At 48.6% G+C, this 22,677-nt stretch overlaps 5 protein-coding genes, 1 non-coding gene and 1 pseudogene across 7 annotated transcripts; 4 read left to right on the plus strand and 3 right to left on the minus strand.

Annotated features, from left to right (window-relative positions):
• The first annotated feature begins 516 nt into the window (after positions 1–516).
• tRNA-Val(TAC) lies at positions 517–590 on the plus strand. The gene has a single exon. It is a non-coding gene; the product is annotated as a tRNA-Val (tRNA).
• A 4,217-nt stretch (positions 591–4,807) lies between these two features.
• TRVA0_039S00122 (uncharacterized protein) lies at positions 4,808–9,113 on the plus strand (the record flags this gene model as incomplete). The annotated part of the gene is made up of 2 exons (XM_076686496.1): positions 4,808–5,938; positions 6,198–9,113. 2 exons carry the CDS (start codon positions 4,808–4,810, stop codon positions 9,111–9,113), a joined length of 4,047 nt encoding a protein of 1,348 aa, XP_076539211.1.
• A 731-nt stretch (positions 9,114–9,844) lies between these two features.
• On the minus strand, positions 9,845–12,398 carry TRVA0_039S00144 (annotated as a pseudogene). The gene is given in 2 exon segments: positions 9,845–10,615; positions 10,617–12,398. Coding segments are annotated over 2 exon segments (2,553 nt in total).
• A 2,232-nt stretch (positions 12,399–14,630) lies between these two features.
• CCS1 (copper chaperone CCS1) lies at positions 14,631–15,361 on the minus strand (the record flags this gene model as incomplete). The annotated part of the gene is made up of 2 exons (XM_076686497.1): positions 14,631–15,290; positions 15,347–15,361. The coding sequence occupies 2 exons, from the start codon at positions 15,359–15,361 to the stop codon at positions 14,631–14,633; spliced, it is 675 nt and encodes a 224-aa protein (XP_076539212.1).
• A 1,175-nt stretch (positions 15,362–16,536) lies between these two features.
• On the plus strand, positions 16,537–19,911 carry IMH1 (Imh1p; the record flags this gene model as incomplete). The annotated part of the gene is made up of 1 exon (XM_076686498.1): positions 16,537–19,911. The coding sequence occupies one exon, from the start codon at positions 16,537–16,539 to the stop codon at positions 19,909–19,911; it is 3,375 nt and encodes a 1,124-aa protein (XP_076539213.1).
• A 207-nt stretch (positions 19,912–20,118) lies between these two features.
• Positions 20,119–21,081, minus strand: CDA1 (chitin deacetylase 1; the record flags this gene model as incomplete). Its single annotated transcript, XM_076686499.1, has 1 exon — positions 20,119–21,081. The coding sequence occupies one exon, from the start codon at positions 21,079–21,081 to the stop codon at positions 20,119–20,121; it is 963 nt and encodes a 320-aa protein (XP_076539214.1).
• Positions 21,082–21,533: 452 nt separating this feature from the next.
• ARA2 (D-arabinose 1-dehydrogenase (NAD(P)(+)) ARA2) lies at positions 21,534–22,532 on the plus strand (the record flags this gene model as incomplete). Its single annotated transcript, XM_076686500.1, has 1 exon — positions 21,534–22,532. The coding sequence occupies one exon, from the start codon at positions 21,534–21,536 to the stop codon at positions 22,530–22,532; it is 999 nt and encodes a 332-aa protein (XP_076539215.1).
• Between the last annotated feature and the right edge of the window lie 145 nt (positions 22,533–22,677).

The raw sequence follows: 22,677 nt of genomic DNA on the forward strand, positions 1-22,677 counted from the left end.
TTGTCAATTAAATTGAGGGAATCCGCATCATCTTTTGTGGACTGGATATAGGTATCCCAGGCTACTTAATGTTCTGCCATTGATTTATTTTAATGTTTATATTGAGCCGGCTGTTGAAGCCCAATGTCTAGACACAGTCTTCCTTAGCGTTAGCTCAGACTATAATCAAGATATATTATTATTATTATGCGCTGGTTTATTCGACGTTTTTGTGCCCTATTAACGCAGACTGATGTAAAAGAAAGAAAGAATCTTAGCGAATGCTTTATTTAGCATAATTGGAGGCTCTGTGTGTAGTTGGTTTTGCGTTCGGGGGAAAATTTGGTCCGAACACACTTCTACCTCTAACTCCACTAATTCCCATCGAAATTGCCCCAAATATTGCCATTTTATGAATTTCGATGATCTCTTTTGTTTAGTGTTATTAAAGAGGCAAAAACGGCAAATTTCGCGAGATTTTGGTCAAATATTTTGACTTTAAATATGTCTGAGCTGCAGATTTGGCAGCGAGTCGTTGGTTCAATGGTCTAGTCGGTTATGGCGTCTGCTTTACACGCAGAAAGTCCCCAGTTCGATCCTGGGTTGAATCAAACTGATCGCTATCTTTTTCTCGCGCGGAAATTTAACTTCGACTAAATTAACGTTAAAATGCACATTTTCAAATGCGTGCTCGCGCGTGCACGCGTATACACACACAATAGATCTAACACACGCGATGTACATCAGCTGGACTTATCTCGATCGATATATATATGCTAACTCAATTGATCATTTAGTTGAATCTATAATAATAACATAATCTTGATCTGAGTCCACGCCTTATATGTATACATACTTAGCTAGAAGGAGGACTAGATCGAGTGTTGGTGGGTTTCGTTGCCGCGGGCGCCCCCTCTGGCTGCCTCTGGCTGTTGTGGTGCGATAATCGGATTTCCTCAGCGGATTGTTCTGGAGTGTTGTTGGTTTGGATATATATGTTTGATTGGAGAGTTGCTGATAGTCAGGGAAGCCTGTATCCGCCTTAAGATGGCTCCTTCACATGCGTGGACGCTTTAGTTGAATCTATATATTATAAATATAATACTCGACTATAGCTGTAATAAGCTTCATAATGCCGTAATATACATTGCAAGACAAACTTATATGTATACATAGCAGACATATCTCATTGCGACTACCGTGGTACATAGCTATAGGCCAATTGCTGTCAGCGTGCCTACTATAGGCAGAATGTTATTATGGCCGATACATGCTAAGTTGCTCAAAAGCCATTGGCTTCAAATGCTCTAGCTATAACCTACGACAGATAAGCTATTGAATTACATCAAAATACAACTGACTCTTGAGCGTTCACTGCGGGCTAGAGGATAATGTGCATCAAACAGATCCACTTCCGCTAGCCAATCAGAAGATTGCCTGTTTTCTTTTGCTAATGCAAAATAGGGAGATGAGAACAGTCTATTGACAGGCGCACTGTTCATTCGGTGCTTGCTGTATTATACGAGCTGCTACCGAGTTTTGCACCAAAATGACGCGTCCCCAATAGCTTACTGTTGAAATGCCAGACATAATGCTTCCAATTTCGATTCTATGACCTTGGCTAAAAGTGTTCCACGACAACACAATCTCTACTTAAAGGCCAAGAGCGACCACAGTGTCAAGTCGCTGATAGCACTTAAGAGTTTCAAATAACCCCACAATAAGCTACACTGGCGTGATCCCACGAATTGAGCAAACCTCCATAATTTCAGTACCTATGGACTACGTGGTGCTTTAACGCGTTACTGAGCAAATAGCTTCTAGCTTTTGGGCCACGAGGACAAATGCGCAGTTATAGGGCGGCTATTTGAGAGGTATCAGTGTCGACACTTGAATATTACATGCACCGCACAGCAGTTCCTAGATCCAATAGTTCATATAGAATGCCAAGACATCACGTTTTCGAGAAAGCATATCCGTAGTTCACTATAGAGTACGGTATGCTAGTAACTACTATTGCATCCGACTCGGATTATCCTAGTCAGGCCGTATATATAACCGCAAATCCGCCTCAAGGATAGAAGAGCATCATACGATACACACTTGCATATAAATACATAAGCGAGGCGATCTGCATGAAAAAAAACTCAGTGAGTCGTCATTTTCTCTAGTGTTCATGCAGCTTGGAGGTCAATGTCTCTATTGGCGACTCTGAGGCGTTTAAACCTTATCTACTGTATATGGCGGCTGCCTAAGTCTTTCTGACAACTATTCGAGGCATCGCAATTAGAAAGAGCGCATTACCGCATTGGGTAGCATAACTGTACCCCGGACCTGTAGGCGCCCCATTCTGGCTAACTGCATTATAAAGTTTGCCAGATATTCGACATAACCAAGCTATGACAATGTGGCGTTCAACATACCAGAATCCGCTTGAATGTTTGTACGGTATATAAATAGACGACAGCTGTCAAGTTCACGTGTACCTCTGGAACAAGCTTGACTGGTGGTGAAAAAAAAATGGACGAGGCCAGCCATTGTTCTCAGTTGCCGTAGCGCTATATATAAAGCATTGTAATCGGTACTTACAAATTTGTAGTCATAAAGAAAGACTATGGTTCAGGCCCCCTTATTCATGGTCAGCCGCGTGTCTCTCCGCTGTTTTATAGGCGATACCTGGGTACGCCTGTATGTTATTGTAGTGCTAACATACATTGCCCAGGATTATATTAACTTGTATATGTAAGTCATCTTGACGGAATTGCTGTTGTTCACAGTAAGGGGATATCCGATAAACCATGCCGACGGATATATGCGACAGACCATGCAACTGGAAGACCAAAACTAGTACACATACTGTACTAACATAATAAGAACTTCCGGTGCTTGAAAAAAGAGCGTAAATTGCGGTTTCTCTAACTTTCTAGCTTATTTTTCCGACACACGTAGGTTGCAGGACAAGTAATACACTTGGCAGGTTCCTAACTACTGTAGTACTGTACGTATACCGGGGATTGAAGGCGCAACAGCTACGCCAAACTCCGCACGGCCCTTTGCTTTGCTGTTTTTAACCAATTTGAGCATGTCACGAGATAATATATACGGTAGTCTAGAGCAGGAGATATGGGAATATAGAACAGGAGATATTGAAGCACGGCTCTAGTGCATTGATCGTGCCCACCCGGCGCGGCAAATCCCGAGTGCACATCATCCACGGATATTTAACAGTTGCATTTGAAGTTTTGGCATGCTGTGGGCCGGCGGAGCAGCCTGGCGACGTATTGTCGTACATCGCATGTGCAGGCACCACGCTCTGCCATTGTGCCTGCTAGCCGAACACATAATTTTTCTCACCAGCCATTTGGCTTGCTCCTGCGGCTAGTAGGGCACATGGATTCTCGCCAGGCTTGTCAGGGCCTGTGAAGACACGCGTGGGTCCCAATGCGAATGCAATGTAAGGCATGTACGATGGCACACGAGTCTTGTATCAGTTGCCATTGGCTGTTACGGATGCTTGCTATTTTGTTAGTTTCTATTAGTGCATTGTTCTATGTTCTATAGTCTGCTACCGCTACTGGATTATAAAATCGTAATATTAGCTAACGTAGGTTTCCTATATTACCTGTATATATGATTTTTCAATACATACCGGTATGTGTAGTTTTTAGAAGTTGCGAGTACATGTGTCGTTACACTGGATGTGTTGTGATGTGTTGTGTATCACTTAGACGCGTCTCCAAGCACACCTGTCGTTTGAAAGACTCTGCTACACACGCCATGTAGCACGTACATATGTGGGTTTAATTTGTTTTTTATTTATTGAATATTTGTAGCTTTCTTTTTGAAAAGCACAACGTGTACCCCTGTCGTTGATGTAGCTTTTCTACAACTTTGTAGAGTAGTGAACCGCTGGCCGCAACGAACAAGAGGTAAACCCAAAGGGCCCCACCGCTAATCAAAGAGGGTCCGTGCGCCAACCATTAAAAAAGACTAATTAGCTACTCCCGAAGCCAAGCCGGCCATTGGGGAAATTGAACGAAATCCAACAAATTTTCGCCCATCCGCTGCTGTCTCATTGGCTGTTCTGCATTTTGTGTCAGTGCTTTACGCCTCATCCGCGACGGAGTGCCACTTTCTCTGCGGTACTTTACTGTGTAGGTACGTGTTTGAGTGAGAAAGGGTAGGGTCGGAGCAGCTTTACCCTCTTCGTTATTCCCCCACCCGTGAGGCTTTTGACGGACGGCTACGTGCAACCTTTGCCTTTCTCTTGCTTCACTCGCCCCTTAAAAGCGATTAGGGACCTGTTTGTTTGCGAGACTCCACCTCATTCTGCCTCGCATCAGTGCCGCCACGCGGTAAGCTTTTTTTTCCTTCCCCTTGGACCATAGCGCATTTTTAAGGGGGCTCCGCACCGCAAGGCTTTTAATTTTCCTGGCCTTGGCTTTCGATCTCCCCCCTTTTTTCATGGATTAAGCGACTTTCGATATACGAATATTTATAAAAGCCTTTACGATATACGAATAGTCATTACTCATTTGGGGATATCGAGTAATTCACCAGGCAATTCGGTTATACTAGAAAGAGCCTACTATTCGTTGCTCCCCAACTCATCACACCACGATTGTTCTCCATTTGTTGGACTTCTACGATTATTTTCAACTATTGGACTTATCCTCAGGATTGTAACCTGGTTATTGGACTTGTCCTATTGTAATCCAGATATTGGATCCACGATTGTAATAGGTATTGGAGTTATTGGGCTGATTTATTCTGTGGTTGGTAATTGACGACGCGGACATTTAAATAGCTCTCTCTGGTAAAGATTTTAATGTCCAGCAGCAGCAGTAGGAGCAGGTCCAGCGTCAACCTCCAGTCGTCCCTCCACTCCTTTAGAATCTCCGACGCCTTCCAGTCGACCGATCAGAGCACCAGCACGAAACAGCCCTTTTACAAGGCAACTTCAGGCTCCATGAGCTTTGCAAACCACTCCCAGTTCGGCGGAGCACCGTCTATTGCGTCCTCAACTGTCAGCGCTGGCTCCACGGGGTCAGAGGTGCTCGACACAGTCATCGCCGTCTACTCGTACACGGCTGACAAACCGCACTCCCTGCCTCTCCAGAGGGGCGACATCATCCAGGTCTACTCGAAACTGGCATCCGGATGGTGGGATGGCGTCAATTCTCACGGCCAGCGTGGCTGGTTCCCGTCGAACTATACTCAGCCCATCAGCCATGTCCCCATACCGGCCCAGCCCCCTCAGCAACAACAACAACAACAACAACAACAGCAGCAGCAGCAGAGCTATTACCACCATCAGAACAAGGAGAGCTTAATTAACCGCAATTTCAACTTCACCAGCAGCTCCTCAGAGTCTGTCGACCCGCTGACCTCGTCCTCCTCGCTCGGGCTGACTCCGAACCTCAACAATGGTGTCGAGATCCTGGCTCTGGACTTGGACAATGATGACGAAGAAGAGGAGCCGACTGTGCATAACCGCAGTATCGGCCAGATGAGGACGTCTAGTGGCGGGCTCCACCAGCAGCAGCCGTCGAACGCGACGACTCTTTCGAATCAAATGATAGTGCCACAGCTCCAGACGTCTACTTCGCCCTTCCACGACCTCAAGGCGAGCACCGAGGCCAGTCGCAAGAACTCAGTTGCATCGTACACCTCGGAAGGAGAGGCGGCACCTACGGGCTTCCTCGACTCGTATAAGCTTGTGGATACCAAGCGCGACTCATACCAGCACCCGCCGGCACACTGGATTCCGCAGATTGCCAACGGGCAGCTCGCGTATGCCAATACTCAGCGGAACCACGCTTCGACGGAGCTGCCATTTGAGCCTGTCGAGGAGCCTTGTAGTGATACCGAGGCCATCCCCAAGACTGTAAAGGCGCCAAACGACTTTATAGAAAGTGCGTACAACGAGGCGAACCCACCTGTCTACGACCCTTATATGGTAAGTCTAACCCATTCTATCCAGCCCAATGGCCAATTGAACTGGTCAGCCATTTCTAGATCCAACCAGTTCCAGTTATTGGTCGACTAATTGCTGAATTGGTCAATTAATTGCGTAATTGAGTAACCAATTTTTGGTTAATTAACTGCGTAACTGAGTGACCAAATATTGGTAATTGGATAACCAGATTTTGGTAATTGGCGAATTGGGCAATTTGGCAATGTGGTGCGGAGTTATAAAGATACTAACTGGTGTGTAGAACCGAGAACACAGGTCTAGCAGGTCTTCAATTGACTCACGATACTCCCTGGCATCGACTAATACCTTCTCGCTGCAAGGCGTCGAAACTCACTCGTGGTCAGGCCTACTATCCCACCTCAAGCAAGCAGTCGACTCTCTCAATGAAGTCTACTGCAAATGGGACGAACCTGGCCTAGCCACAAAGTATAACGACGTAGCGGCCACCGTCCAGACGATGAACCTCATGGCAGGCATCCCGCCAGGCACACTCCCTGCAGCAACAAGCCACCCGGACTCCGCCATACTCTATCGCCGCGTAATGACCAACGTGTCCAAAATTGGCCTCGTCTGTGATATGAGCTCCATCCGGCGGGTCACCGACCCTCGCCGACCCTCTGTAACCTCGTCCATTGGCGAAACTATGGAGCGGGCTGCTTCGCTGGTCACCGAAGAGCAGTTTGTCGAGATGACGTCGGCCCTCGTGACTGACTGCGACAAGTTCATTGAGAACTTCAAGCGCGTGTATATTAGCGAGTCCACGGAAGCCATTACTGACGAGGACCACATTGACCAACCGGCGAGCGTCTTCCCAGTTCGGCAATTGCGATCAGGTAGCTGGGTGGACATCGCCGTCTCCGGCAACGGTCAGCTCACCAATGCCTCAGCTCCAACACCTACTACTCCGAGCGGATTGGGCATTCTGCCCCAGAAGCGATCTCTGTTCGATCTCGAGGCCTACGAGTCCAGCGTGCCCATTGACTCTGCTTCGGTGGCTTATCTCGAAGATAAGCAGAATATTGTCATCAACGCCATTGACCATGTTTATCGCGTTATGACTCCACTGGACAAGTCCCAGTCTTCGATCCAGGCGGTCCAGGATCGCAAGAAGACCCTCTCGGCTTACCTTACCGGCATGATGAACAAGCTCAATGTTGTTATCAACGTGATTGAATCGCTGGATCTGTCAATTTACTATGGCGGGCGAAGACGGTCGATGCTCCACCGATCAGCGCGAGTGGGGCCTTCGAAAGATGCGTTCAACTGCCTTAAGCTGCTCTACGACTTCCTGGATGCTAAGCAGCATATCCACGACGAAGCGGTGGAAATCGCCAATGCCATGAAACAGAGCGACGGAGCCAGCTCCGCCGATTTCATCGCCACTCTGTCTTTGCAGATGGAACCATCCCGGCTAGTAGATTTGATGACAACCTACGAATCGTCTATTGAGCAGGGAATCAAGGATAAGCTAGGGGTGCTCACGGAGAATCTGACGCATCTCACGGAAGCGGCAACTGCCCTTGCGACCGAACGGCTTAACCTGGCCAACTTTGGCAGCCGGCCCATCAAGCTCGATCCGGCGGCCATGGCAGCTGCCTCTGCCCAGGCTCAGCGTACGGGCATTAACGTTTCGCTTTCCTCCGCCGACTACGACTCTCTAAGCGATCTCAAATCACCAAGCTCGACGCGACACTATTCTGCTACGGGCACTGATGTTACTTCCGCAGCCTCCTCTGTAAAGGACGATACAGTGTGGTATCTCCAGCTCGAGCATGGGGATGAAATGGTCTATGATCGCAAGGGAGAGCCCCGGGGCGGTACTATGCGGGCACTGGTCGAACAGCTCACCAACCACTCAAAGTTGCGGCCAGAGTTCAACAACGCCATGCTGCTGACTTTCCGCAGCTTCAGCGATGCCCACGAGCTGTTTGATTTGCTGGTCGAGCGGTACGCTATCCAGCCCCCTGAGGGTCTGACTCCAGAGGAGTTCCAGATCTGGAAGGATAAGAAGCAGGCGCCTATCCGACTGCGAGTCATCAACATCCTCAAAACGTGGCTCGAGGTGTACTGGCTTGAAGACGATGGCGATGATTTCGGCCACATGAGTTCTTCGGCAGCTTCTTACATTTCGAGCCAGAGTTCACTTTCGAACGCCTCTGCGTCTTCGCGAACTGCTCTGCTAGAGTCCATGCACAAGTTTGTGATGCAGATCAAGGCCCAGAAGAAGTACAGTGTCACGGCGCTGCTGAGCATCATTGAGAAGCGTATGAAGAACAAAGAGCCCTCGTTCAAGCGGCGGATGACCATTAATACGACGCCTTTCCCACCGCCTATCCTGCCCAAGAGCCTCAAGAAGTTCAAGCTGACCGATATTGACCCCGTGGAGTTGGCGCGACAACTGACACTGCGGGAGTTTGCTCTGTACAGGATCATTACTCCCCAGGAGTGCCTCAACCGAGGGTGCGGTAGCCGGCGAAAGTCTGGCATCACGCGAAGCTCCAGCGACACCCAGCGCATTGGCGAGTTCATCCGTAACTCGAACAACCTGACAAACTGGGTTTCGCACATGATTCTGACCCACAACGACGTTAAGAAGCGAGCGGCTGTCATCAAGTACTTTGTGCATGCCGCTCACGAGTGTCGGAATATCAACAACTTCAGTTCCATGACGGCCATTATCTCGGGCTTGTACTCATCGACCATTCACCGAATGAAAAAGACGTGGGACGCTGTCCCGGGCAAGACCCAGGTGTTGCTCGAGTCAATGAACAAGCTCATGAACAGTTCGCGAAACTTCAACGAGTATCGAGACATGCTTTCGCTGGTGACCCCTCCGGCGATGCCGTTCTTTGGTGTTTACCTCACCGACTTGACGTTCACCGAAGACGGCAACCCAGACTACCTCCAGGGCAACACAAACATTATTAACTTTGCCAAGCGAGCCAAGGCCGCCTCGGTCATTGAGAGCATCCGCACCTTCCAGCGGATGCCGTACAATTATGAGGAGGTGCCCGAGATCCAGGAGTTCCTCAGGCAGGGCTTCGAGTCGGCCCCTCCCATTGAGGAGCAGTACGACACGAGTCTGTCGATGGAACCGCGTGAAAAGCCCGGTACTGACCAGGTGGCCAAGGCCCTGGCCGAGTCCGGCATTTTGTAATGATAATGATGGTTTACGAAATACGATTAACGATTTGTACTCTACACCGAGGGGTCTGGGGGCCGGCCCCCAGCTACGGGAGCTCGAGGGCTGGGCCTCGAATTCACTCCATTGCTATTACACTCCATTGCAATTACTAATGGGGGGGGGGGGGGGGGGGGGGGGGACCAGTCCCCCCAAACCCCCCTCGGGCTCCGCTGCGCGGAGATATGAGCTGTGATGGGGCGTTTGTTACGCATTGTTACGAGAGTTTTTTTTGTTATAGTTTGGGAGCTTGCAACAGTGTAACAAAAACGTTGTTACGTGGTACACTATCCGCCAATCTGGGCGACCGTCGAAAACACAAGATGGGTGCCTTATTAAACCTTAAGCTAGAAAAATGGGGGTAGTTCTGCTCAGCGGAGGAGGAGCAGGTTGGCTCGCAGGACGAGAGGCTGGACTTCGATTTCGCAGTTTTTATGAGCCATCTCCCAAATCACTAGCTTGTTACGACACGATTATCGGGCTTGCCTAAGCTTGAACCAACTTATTTAACAATCATCATGGTACCACCGGTATAGCAAAGCGCAGATCCAGCATTCAAGATTACTTTTAGTGATCTAAAACTAGATAGAACTATTTATTGCTCAGCGGTGTTGAAATTCTCAGCGAGTTAAAGCTCTGTTTCTTCTGTCCTACTTTTCTTGCATTTTCGCGGATTCTGCTGCAACAATGGCAATTCCTATTTCAATTCAATTGTTGGCTGTCGCTGCGCCGCTGTTCGAGGTACCAATAGGTTTGCATAGACGCTGGCGATCCAGGGGAAAGGCACGCCCGAAAACTACGGCCGCATGAGGTAAAGCTGTCCATACCATTTCCTTTACATGTTTCTGTGCGTCACGGCTCCCAGTTCTAGTGGCAATATACTGCAGCCGATTGCAACTATGACCAGGGCAGGAGCCGAAAGGGTTCATACACCCACGCTCCAAGAAGTGTTTGCACGAGAGCCGGACCGGATCCCCTCCGTATAATCCGGCCAGTTCTTGGATGCATTGCATAGCGACAATCAGGTAATCCTGGTCAATGGGCGGAGGGAACCAGATATCGCACACTTTAGTTATGGGTATAATTGGCTGTGGGGTAATGCTGTCGCAAAAAAGAGTGACGACTCTATAGCCGTTTGGCGTCGACTGGTCCTTCCAGTTGCTCTTTAGTACCTGCAGCCAATCGCCGCCGGATTTGGCGTTTATTTCAGTTCTTAGGATTGTACAAATCTTGCGCTGATTTGCCAATTAAGCGAAATCCACGCCCGCCAACCGTTTTGAACGTCGTCGTGCCGGTTTCAGGTCGTCGACATCCTGCAGCTGGTCGAGGGCGCCGGCAAAGTTGTGGAAATTCTTCTCCAACTCAACATCTTTTGCAGCCGGCTGATTCAGGAACTGCTTCAAGGCGGATCTCAAGCCAGCTTTGCTCATGTCATGAAAGACTGGATAGTTGACTTGGGCATCAGGAAATTCCTGCTTTATCCACGCTTGGGTCAAATGCATCACAACACATATCTGAGGCAACATCCACGCTGTCCTCGTTTGGTCGTCGAACAATACGGTGGAATTGGCTTTTGTCGATTTGATAACAGAAAGCAGGGTGATTCAACCTCAGTTGCCGCTCCTGCTTTGTTCGAACTTGGGCGCCTGTTGATACACCAAATGTTAAACCGGCCGCGCCCCCACCTGCGGAGAAATCGAGAACTCTAGTCCATTTTAAACGTCTACGCAAGCGTGTCTCTTTCAGGCGATTACTGGCATGGATAAGTGCGATCTTGTCCGCTCTGGAATCGTTGGTGCCGACGTTAAATATGGAGTCCTGGTACAAACCCAAGAAGTGTCGGTCAGTTTGCTCAATTACCGTGCAAAACTCCTCCGCAGACATCTTGGTTCTAATGGGAAAAAGCTTTGGTGCCGTGTTCTTAGCTTCTGGCATGTAGAGGCGATGCCGTTCGCTTCTGAAGAGGTGCCATTGTAAAGCGGATGCCTGTGTAGAGAGCCCCAAATTTGAGTCGCTGCGGACAGGGAACAATGCATTTTGCCATCCTTTGAGGACAAACCCGCCTTTATACGCGATAGGGTAACTACAGCCAGCGAAAATAGCCATGATGGAGAATGGCAGTTCCACCCCACGCATTCCGTATGGACGGTCAGGAAGACGGAAGCCGACGGCAACATTGAACCCGGTGAAAAGTTGGTGCCAACATGTACCAGGCTTTTTCGGACCCAGTTCTGGAGAGTCCTCGTATTTAATCCGGAAGAAGGAAGAACAGTCTTTATCACTCTGAAAGTGGGGACCTTCGATCTTGGCGCTGGAGAATGACACGCCTTCATCTGGAGGATCTTTGAAGGCTGCTACAATCCACGCAAGTTGCGATGCGACGGCTGCAACTAGACTGTAGTAATTTTCCCAGCTACCGTTGATATGCCGAACTTGGATTGCGACGTCGTGTTCGGACGAAGGCATATTAGATTGATTGTTCAGCCGGGCTTGAAGTTCGATACATGCCTGCTGAATATCCTCATCTTCCCCGTATACACGCAATGGATGAGCTATCATTAATGTTAGATTCCATGCCAGCTACAACTATCCTTAACACTTACTCAAACTCAGCTCGGGGTTTCGAGCGGCCAATAAGAACTGTGACAGCCAGTTCAGGATATCTATCCCTCTTTGGCCCCAATGCCACCTGACATACCGGGCCGCTGTATTTGCAAACGCATCTTGGGATGACCCAGTGACGGTTAGAACCGAGTCAATTTTTTTTTTAATCGCTGGATCGTTAAGAAGATCGACAAAGTCATTCAAATCGGCAAAGAACGAAATGCCTTTGAGAGCCTTTTCAAGATCTTTCGTCCGTGTACGGTCATATCGCCAAGCGTACTTGATTCCTAAGTTGTAGAGCCGCTGTGTGAGATCGGGGTGATTTGGAGGAGTGACTTCGACTGCTCGGTGAGACAGTTGAATAGCCTCTTCAAGGTCTTCCCTCTTTCCCGTCCGTCCATAGCGCAGCTCAAGCTTGTCTCCTAAGTCGTTTAGCAAGTGTGCAAGGTCGGAATGATCAGCAGGCGTAATCTCGACTGCGCGTCGACATAGCTGAATAGAATTGTTAAGATCCTGAATCTTGCTTGTTTGTTCATACCGTCGATAGAACTTGTTTCCTAACTTGCTTTGCCAGGCTGCGAGGATAGAATGGCCTGCAGGCACAATTTCAACTGCGTGTGTAGCTAATTGAATAGCTGCCTCTTCAATGCAGTTCATCTCTTCGGGGTGTGTGCAAATCGCAGATCGTGTTTGTTTCTTAGGTTGTCTAGCCAGGCTGCAAAAGCGTGATATGATCAACAGATACTCAAGGGTCCTGGCATTCTTTATACAGAAAGACAAGGTTTCGCTCATCCGGTTTGCTTAATATTTTGCCATAGATTGTATTTCAGCTTTCTATTTAGCCAGCTTCTGAAGCCACATTTTCAGACATGGTCTTCTTTTAGCTTTAAACTTAGCTTATATTATAATTAATTAGCGTGCGCTCAAGAGTGAATTTTTGATCGCGATTTGTGTTCACTCTTACATCTGTTCCAGTAGAATTAAGCCATTGTAGCCCCGGAAAGCTTAGCATTTGTTTTCTGCTTGAGGGTATCCAAGCTCAGGTAATTTTGTCTATTTTACTACACAGAAAAAATAGAAGTGAAGCGACAACAGAGCGGCCCAGACAAGACGCTCAATGGATAAACTATATCTCCGCAAGCAGCTAGGGGCACGGTGCCCTTATGCTCCCCTCACTCGCTCCAAGCTGGGCCCAAAACAAACACCAAGCTGAGGTACGTCGAAGGAAGTATATCTTCAGCCGCATGGGGAGAAGGACCGAGTCATAGAAGACAGGATAGAGACACCCGCAATGCCAGGGCGGTGATTAATATCATCAATGAGGCAGCCAAAGCGATTGTCGCGAAGGCGGTAAGTCGAACAGGCAATAATAACCTGAAGATCCATTTGGTCGGAGGTGCTCAGGAGAGCGACCTCTAAAAGGGCCTCGAGGCCATTAAGAAACGCTTGAAATGAATGGACGTCTCGCCATGGTTCCCGGTAGTCATTGCACTACATTGTAGTCCCACCAAGTTTATGATGAGGAAACTCTGTGAGGAAATTGAACAATACAATGGTGTTCATGCGCGAAAGAAGGACTCGAAAGGCTGGCCCAATTTATCCAAGAGGGCCGTCGTTCAAAGGAGGACTAACCCCCTAGCGCACATCGTTAATCCCAAGTTGAAGGGTGCCAGGCTTTTAATCTCCTACCTGGTAACAAATCCTCACAACGCAAATGCGGTCCAATAATGGGACACAATTGGCATGGAAATTATTGTTGTATCTTGAAAGATTATATGTATTTGTATTTTGAGTGACGTCTCTGGCCTCGGCCTTCCCAAGACGTAAGCAGATTGTTATTATTATTAGCAAAGCGTGTAGCCATTATAGACTAGACTAGACTAGCTGAATTTGGTGCGATTTCTAAAGAATTGTAAAAGGATACTATCGACGCGCTTCTGTAAATCTATCAAGACTGTGCCGTCAGGGCGGAACAAATAAAAAAACCGAAAGGAATTCTGTCCTTTCCTGTGAGTATCCTGCTCATTTTCAGACCCTATCCCGGTTCCTAGAGTGATCTCAACCTCGCCTGCCCGCTTCTCATCGCTCATGAACAATTCTTCGATATAGGGGCATTGAAAAGGATGAAAACTGTTCTGTAGAGCTGACTGTGGCACCTTAACCAGATCGGCGAGTCATCTGTGAGCTAAGGATAAGGCAAACAGTAATCCAGTATATTCAGTACAAGCAATGTACCACGGTATATCATAATCATCGACGGAGTCAGGGAAAAAGCCGCGGACGGCTGAAACCCCACAAAATACCCCTGAGCGGACTCAGACTCAGGCCCATCGAGACATTGTTTTGGCTCCGCACCTTTGTGAGCTCCCTCTAACTACACCTTAGTGCTTCCATCTGACGTTATTTAACAAAATTCATGTAAAAATAAGCTAATATGCTGCCTATAGAAGCAAGTCTGGGGGGCTGGCCCTTGAATACACTCCATTGCAATAGCTAATGGGGGGACCAGCCCCCCCAAACCCCCCTCGGGCTCCGCTGCGCGGAGATTTGAGCTGTGATGGGGTATTTGTTACGTATTGTTACGGGAATTTTGTTACAGTTTGGGAGTTCGTTACAGTGTAACAAAAACTTTGTTACGTTGACACGGGGGTCTGGGGGCTGGCCCCCAGCTACGGGAGCTCGAGGGCTAGCCCTCGAATACACTTCACTAATACCAATAGTATTTATTGCTGTTACCAATCTGTACCAAATGGTATGATCAAGACTGCTGAGAGTCTGCCACCATTCTGTATCACGTTGTAACTGTTACTGGTTACGCTTACAACGATTTGCAACAGATACCGGGTGAGGATCAATTGAGGTTCACTTCTATATATATACCCACAATACCTAAAGGCCCTTCTGGATGGCATCGGACCGCTCCTGCCAGACGGTCTTGCCCGAGCAAGTGCATACCTGCTTGAGGTTCTCCCACACACCGGCTGACCGGGCGACGACACCCACGAATGAGCTATCAGTCAGCTCTGGGGTTCGCGAGATAGTCATGGCCCGCCCAATGAGCTCACTAATGGAAACGCTCTGCTTGAGGAACACCTGGGCATTGCCGGAAGCATCAGTATCGAACTTGCCGAGATCAAGGTATGCACCCCCAGTGGACAATGCAGCTCGCGAGACGTCTCCGCTCACGCGCACCGATGAATAATAGCTAGCATTGGGCACCAGGTTTGAGACTGTCAGGTCGAAAATGGCCTGGCTCGGCGACACGGCGACAATTCGCGCCAGGCCGTTGACGGTGTTGAGCTTGTGGGACTCAAGGATGCACACTGCGGCAGAATTGGGCTCGCCTGTGCCTCGCACAACCGCGTCCCTACCCGTTGACTGGATCGCCGACACAATTTGCGACGGAGCGCATGATCCGTATACGGATACCAGCTGCTCTTTTAGGTTGATGTCTACTTTGTCAATGCATTCCCCAATAGGAGGTGTCTTCAGGGCCTTTTGGATCGAATCCGCGCAGGACTGACAGTCCATCTGGACAGAATATAGTGACTACAGCATTGTTAGCTCATTCATTTTTACTTGGTCTATTGGGTAAATCAACGTACAGTGAACTTGTCCATTTTATCGTATATGATGATCAAGATCACAAATAAATAGGTATTCGATTAAACAAAGTTGCCCGAAATCAAATATTAAGTGATGGCTGGTGAGGTAATGAATAATGATTATTAATATGTGAAGGGAATGTCGCGATGTTTTTGTAAGCCGGTGGTGGGGTTCGAACCGAGGTAGGGCGACACATCGGATCATCTCACTCCATTCGCCCCCACTGTCGGCCCATGGACTTTGCTACGCCATTGGTTGCGCGACAATTCCGCAATGGTCCCGACCCGACCGAGGATTAAACCTACGGTCGAACTCCGAAACGCCCTACTATCGGACTATTCGTTCAACAGTACCACCGCGATACACGTTTCTACTACGTACAATTAAGGACGGTACATGTGAACCGGGTACTACGGAATTAGGGTCCTTGGTATGCCTGCCATAATGCAGGGTCGGAGTTGGCCTAGACCTGGACCCTACGGCATGGGGCATCTACCAATTGCAATAGACCAACGTTCTAAGGCTGTGGAAAAGTGTACATCGGTAGGAGACAGAAAGATATTCAATTCGAAATTCACTACACTTATATACCAGCATTATTATTGCTCGTTCGCTGAGCAAATATTGGGCCATGTACAGTAGGAACTGCCCCTGCCATGGAGTTTCTGTTGAGTTTAATTAGCTGTGATCACGTGAGCCGTGCGGCTCGTTAATTAAATCGATAATACTACTGCGCGTAGTAATCCTTCTACTTCCGGATTGGATATAGTAGCGGTATTGCGTAATGGCCTAGTGAGCTACTTCAGAAGCCAATTGATTGCATTCCATCCCTTGTTGGTTCTAACTGGTTCTTTTAAAGCACTCCGATAGCGGGGGATAGCCCGTAGCGGCAGCGGCGTGTTGGGGTATCGCGAAAATCAAAACGACACGACTGACCCTAGAGATCTTAGAGATATCTATTCGAGCCTCCCACCCCACTCCGTTCTTGGTGGTGATGACCTATAGATAAAGCGTCATGTTAGGCAGATTAGGGCAGTTTAGTAAGTCTGTTGCAGGTGAGATTGAGACGGCAGTAAAGAACGTTCGCGACCAACAACAACCTCACAAAGCTGAAGGCGGCAAGAACTACGTAAAGATCGTCGAAAAGCACGCCCATCTGCTGCAGAACGATACCCCAGACCCATCAGAAATGGAGGTTGACTCAGCGCAGCCGGACCCTTCAGTCCAGGAGGACGAAACTAAGGGAGAGGACGAAACTAAGGAAGAGGCCTCGAATGATGAAGCTTTGAAGGATGAATCGACTGCCAAGCCAGGGAAGGATCCAAAGGAGCTCATCACGTACGAAAGTTTTGAACTTCCACGGGAAATTGTGTCCAAATTGAAAAAGTTCAATAAGTACGAGGAAAAGTACCCGGAGCTGCTGAAAGCTTACCGCCTCGAGAAGAAGAAAGCCGAAGTTATCAAGGCGTTTGAGAAAGTTCTGCAGGAATATACTCCATGTACGACCATTGGCGAATCGGAGCAGTTGGTGGAGTACTTGCAGAGTTTGACTCTCAAGAATGAAATGCTCAACGAACAGCTAAGAGACCGTTTGAAGGCGTTTGAAGAGGAGAAGAAAGGCCTAAATGAGTCCCATGAATCGGCAAAGACTGCCCTGGAAAAGGAAAAAGCCGAATTGGCCGGGAAACTTGATTCATTGAAACAAGAGAAAGAAAGTTTGGCTGACCGGTATGGGGCTCTGGAGAAGGAATTGGACCAGGAAAAGAGTAGTAAAGCAAATTTGGAGCAGCAATTGGCCGAAGCTAAAGGTTCTGAGAGCGGTGCTTCTTCTGAGGAGACTCAAAAGCTGCAAAAAGAACTTGAAGAGTCCTGCGAGGAGAAGCAAAAGCTGCAGAAAGAACTTGATGACTCCTCCGAAGAGAAGCAAAAGCTGCAGCAAGAACTTGATGACTTTTCCGAAGAGAAGCAAAAGCTGCAGCAGGAACTCACCGGGTTGAGAAGCGAGACTGAAGAGTTAAAGACTCAACTCGCCGACAGTAAATCACTCCTTGAAGACCATAAGACTGTGGAGGATAAGCTATCGGAATTCCAGGCTTTGCAAAAGTCTCCAGAGGAGCTGAAATCCATGACTGCAGAGATCGATACCATCAAATCTGAACGGGGTGGTCTTAACGCTAAGGTAGACCAGTTGACCACCGAGATGGGTACCATCAAGTCTGAGCGGGATGACCTCAATGCAAAGGTAGACCAGTTAACCAAAGAGGTGGAAAGCCAAAAGAAGGATTCAGACCAGCTACCCAAAGCTAAGGAGCCCGAAGAAAGTGACGAGATGAAGCACCTGTTTACCGATATCTCAGAGGCAATTGAGAATGACGACACAGAGGACCTCCCGGCGAAGATGGCTGACTTGTACAACCTTGCCTACAAGCTCCAGACAGGCAAGGACGCTCAGGACCGTGCGCAAATACTCAAAGCCCTAGAACAGCACCCTCCAGAGCTAGCCACTCCCGCGTCTCCAAAGGCTCCGTCCACTCCTATATCCAGCGTGCCTGCTACTCCAACGCCGGCCAGCAGGAAGAAGAAAAAGAAGAACAAGAAGAAGGCCAACTCTGCCCAGTCTACCGAGGAAAAGGCCATTAATCCTGTTCCCGCTGAGCCCGAGTCCGGTCCGACTGTGTCTTCTATCTCTGCGACTGAGTATGAAGATCGTATTACTGCCCTAAACACTCAGCTCGATGAGACAAAGCAACAGCTGGACGAGTCTAGGACCAAGGCAATGACCAATGGCGAGGAGGTTGCTACTCTTCAGGATATGATCAAATCCGTTGGCCAGGACTTAGTTACTAGCCAGGATAAGGTGAAGGATCTCGAGAAGAAGCTCTCTGAGGCTACCCATGAAAGTACCGAGCTAGAGGAAAAGACTCAGTCTTTGAACTCGGAGCTGGAATCCGCGCGGCAGAAGCTTGCAGAATTTGAGACTGGCAACTCGCAATTGGAGGAGATGCAGGAGAAGATTGCTGACCTCGAGACGCAGCTGAAGGAAAAGGAGGATCGTATTCAGGAATTGACTTCCGAGATTGAATCGTCTACCAAGGAAAAAGCCGAACTTGAGGCGAAACTCAACTCCGCTACCGAGGACCACGACTCGACTAAGCGACAGTTAGAATCCACAACCAAAGACCACGACTCGGCTAAGCAACAGCTAGAAGCCAATACCAAGGAACTGGATGACACTAAGCGGCTTGCCCAGGACCGATTCAAAGAGTTGTCGCAGTTGAAGGAGACCACGATCAAGGAGCTCAAAGACCGTGCCAATGAACTAACTGGCAAAGTGCTTGAGAAGGACAAGAAGATCTCCAGCCTAGAGAGCAGCGAGTCGAAGCTCAAGACACAAATATCTCAGCTTCAGTCTAGTGTCTCTGACAAGGATAAGCAGATTAACGACTTGCGACAGCGAGCTGACACGAGCGAGGCACTCAAGGCCAAGGCGGATGGCAAGGTCGCCACTATCACCCAAACCCTTCGGAAGATGGAGGAGGAGCGCGATACTAATGCGACTAAGTTGAACAAGCAGTTTGCTGCAGACAAGTCCAAATGGGAGGCAGAGCGAACCGCTTTGACCAGCGAAAAGAATTCTCTCATGTCCAAGTTCAGCACCATGGAGGCAGATCTCAAGACGGCCCGAATGGAGAAGGAGGATGCCGAGAGAAACTCCTCAGCCATGCGAGTGCAGATGGAGGAATTCAAGCGTCGTGCCGATGAAGCGGAGACGATTGCAGAGGACCGCCAGGTGGAACTTGACGACTCTCAGAGACATCTGCATGAGCGAGTACAGGAGCTTACCTCCATGAGAAGACTGGTAAGTGATAATTCAAGTTCCCAGACCACCAAGCTAGCGGATGCGGCTGCCGAGATTAGCTCTCTCACCGAGGAGAGAGATAGGTTGGAAAGCGAGATGAATTTGGCCGTTAAGCGACGCACCCAAGAGCTCTCCAAGCTGAAGACCCAAGTAACAGACCTTACCAAGGACCTTGAGTATATGAAGGAAGAAAGGGCAAGATACGAGAAGGAGGCAGAGGATTTGCGTAAACTCAAAACTGACACTGCTTCGGAGCTGGAGGAGCTTCGCCATGAAGTTTCACAGAACAGACAGCTTTACTCTGATCTGCAGGAGAAGCACAACCGGTCGGAAGAGGAGCTTCGAAAGACTGAGCGGGCATATCACGCTCTGCAGACCACGACTAAGGATTACCAGGACCGACTAGAAGTACTTCAGCGCAACAATCGAATTGTAAATGACGATCTGAAGCGACTCAAAGAGAAGGCTATGGAAGAGCGGTCGCGATCGCCGTCGGTCGGCACAGAGGAAACCACCACGCCCAAGGCCGGCGAGAAGGATATCCAAAGGGAGGTGAACGGGCGGCTCGAATATACTCGAAATGTTCTAATGACCTACATTGAGAAGCCTGATCTGCGCCGAGACTTGAATAAACCTCTTACGGAGGCAATTGGGTTTAGTCCAGAAGAGATGGACAAGTTCAAGAACCTGTTAGAGAAGAAATAATGTATTTGATGAAATATAAAGCATGTTTATTTTTGTTTGACATCAATACAAGACTGCTATGAGGTAGAACGCCAGTAATAGTGGAAAATGGTGATTTCTAAAAAGCAAAAGAACGGAGCCGGAAGAGGAAGACTTCTTCATTCCAATTGCAGAGGTTGGCAATGTTATGTTGTTCACAAGTTCCAGCCGGGGCGGGCTGGCGAATTCCTATTGATACCAAGGCTGGTTGACGCAGTCAGCCACTGTTAGCTGCTTGGTGCTCAGCAGCTCAGATACCTTGATTCCGACATTGACTGTCTTGATAGTGGAGTCGTGTTCAAGGATGAGGCCGTTTTGCGCCTCGCCTTGCCATTGATTGACGTCGTGGAACACATCAAGGTCGGTCTTGGTGCCGTCGTTAACTCTCCAATCGAAAGTATCTCTATCCCAGAACACCGAGACGAGCCCAAACTGCCTAGTAATAGCCCGCACTCTGTCATCAATTGCGCCGTAAGGCGGTCGAAAATACCGCGGGACGACCCCAGCTGTAGCGTTCATGGCCCATATTGACCATTGGATTTGTGCAACAATGTCCTCGTTGCTAAGGCCAGGCAAGTGAGCATGGTTCCAGGTATGGCTCGCAAGGAGATGGCCTTCGTAGTGCTGTCGCCGAAAGGTCTCTGGAAATCTTATGACATTGATTCCTTGAGTGAAGAAGGTAGTCTTGCTTGGAAGGAGGTCCAGGAGCTTTGGCGTTGCTGGACTCGGCCCGTCGTCAAATGTCTGCGACATGATGGGACAGGTGTAGATATCGTCTGCTGCAGTACATCTATAGCAGTCGAAAGAGCACATCCACCGCTGGACATCGGCACACTCGCCTAATTCTCTCTGTGGGATGTCATTGGGCACTCTGGAGAGGTCAATGTCGGGCATAGGGATGTATGGCGGACTCTCTCCAGGCCATTGTGTCATTCCAGTTAACTCGACCAGCCAGGGTGGGAATGGTTCAAGCAATTGGATCCTTGCGCTGTTGCTCCTGTTGTCCATGTCGTATTGCTTGTTCATAATTGGCGGGGCAGTGAGCAAGAAGCGATTGCTGTTGGCATCTAAAATAGGAACCTCTTGGTTATTTTGCGGGATTGCAGAGCTGCCAGCCAGCAGTAATGCTAGCAGAATGGCGAAATTTACCATTTTTGTGTTAGAGATGGAGAGGACCAGCTGGAGATCTTCTACCCGTTCGTGTATTTTTATATTTGTATGCCTACTCCAAAAGCCTAACGTTAAACGTTACACTGCATTACTTGGTTATTTCCTAGGTAAATCCGCTGTTTATCCTATTTTAGCACTGTTACTAACGGGACTGAGTAGCTGGCTGCCAAGCTTCCTCTCGAGTGCATTATGGTTGGTAAGAGATTCAACCTATAATGCCGGCCCTAAATACAATGGCACCCAGCTCTAGCCCTTTCCTCAAACAAATTGTAATAAATCAAAAATATTGTCCTTTATATAAGCAATTCCTGACTATTTTAAACCTACTGTAGCTACTGTAGTGGATACTGAACTCGTTGATAACGGTCCTGGACCGTCAAACGGTGACGGTGGACGGCGACAGTCCGACGAAAAAATTCAACAGACGGCAAGAGATGGAGATAAAGCCATTGAACAGCAGCTCCCCAAAAGATTTGGATGACCTCCCAGATATCATCCTAGGAGCTGGGGTGTTCAACTACCAGTATCACGATGATCCGCAATCACTAGCGGCCAAAAATGTTCTCAAGCGAGCCTTTGATCTTGGGATCAACGCTCTAGACACGTCTGCATACTATGGGCCCTCTGAAGAGATTGTCGGGAGCGCCTTAGCAAGTCTCCGGGACGAATATCCACGTGAAGGTTACTTTATATGTACCAAGGCAGGTCGAGTAGGGCTGGATGACTTTGACTACCGGCCAAGCAGCATTAGGGCATCTGTCGAGCGAAGCTTGCAGAGGCTCGGTACTAAGTACATTGACCTGCTGTATATCCACGATGTCGAGTTTGTCGCGACGGAACAATGTCTTGAGGCCATTGGTGAAGCATTCAAGCTGAAAGATGAGGGAGTTGTTCGGTGGGTTGGCTTATCTGGCTACCCATTGGACTTTATGCTCTACTTGGCTAAGAGGGTCCTGGCCGATCTGGGACGGCCCCTGGACGCGGTACTAAGTTACTGCAATTTTTGCTTGCAGAATACTCGTTTGGAGAAATATTCTGATGGGTTCAAAAGTGAAGCGAAGGTCAAGAAGCTGATGAATGCTTCTCCGCTGAGCATGTCGCTGCTTCGATCGGGTCCTGTGCATTCGTTCCACCCAGCATCTGACGAATTGAAGAAAGCAGTGTCCGAGGCGGCGAAGTACACCGCTTCTAAAGGAGTTGAACTAGCCGATTTGGCATCCCGGTTCGCGTTGCAGCGCTGGTCTGGTCCTACTGTGTTTGGTCTTCAGACAATTGAGGAGGTCAATGCTGCAGTGAAGTATTACTGGCAGTCGAAGGACCCTAAAGTTAATGCAGAAGATGAGCCTCTTGTTGAGGAAGTGCGGAGGATTCTCGGGTCGCAATTGGATTTCGTGTGGTCTTCCGGAATAGACCATCCTGATATGACGAACTAGTTTTTTTAAATTCTCTAAGCAATTCATTTCTTCCGTGCATGTAATAATTCCATATTCGAGGGCCAGCCCTCGAGCTCCCGTAGCTGGGGGCTCTGCCCCCCAGACCCCCCGTCGTTTTTTCTCTACAGGCTGTTCTAAACTCCGC

The sequence above is a fragment of the Trichomonascus vanleenenianus genome (assembly GCF_965637985.1).
Source record: "Trichomonascus vanleenenianus strain CLIB 3782 genome assembly, contig: TRVA0_039S, whole genome shotgun sequence".
Taxonomy (NCBI): domain Eukaryota; kingdom Fungi; phylum Ascomycota; class Dipodascomycetes; order Dipodascales; family Trichomonascaceae; genus Blastobotrys; species Blastobotrys vanleenenianus.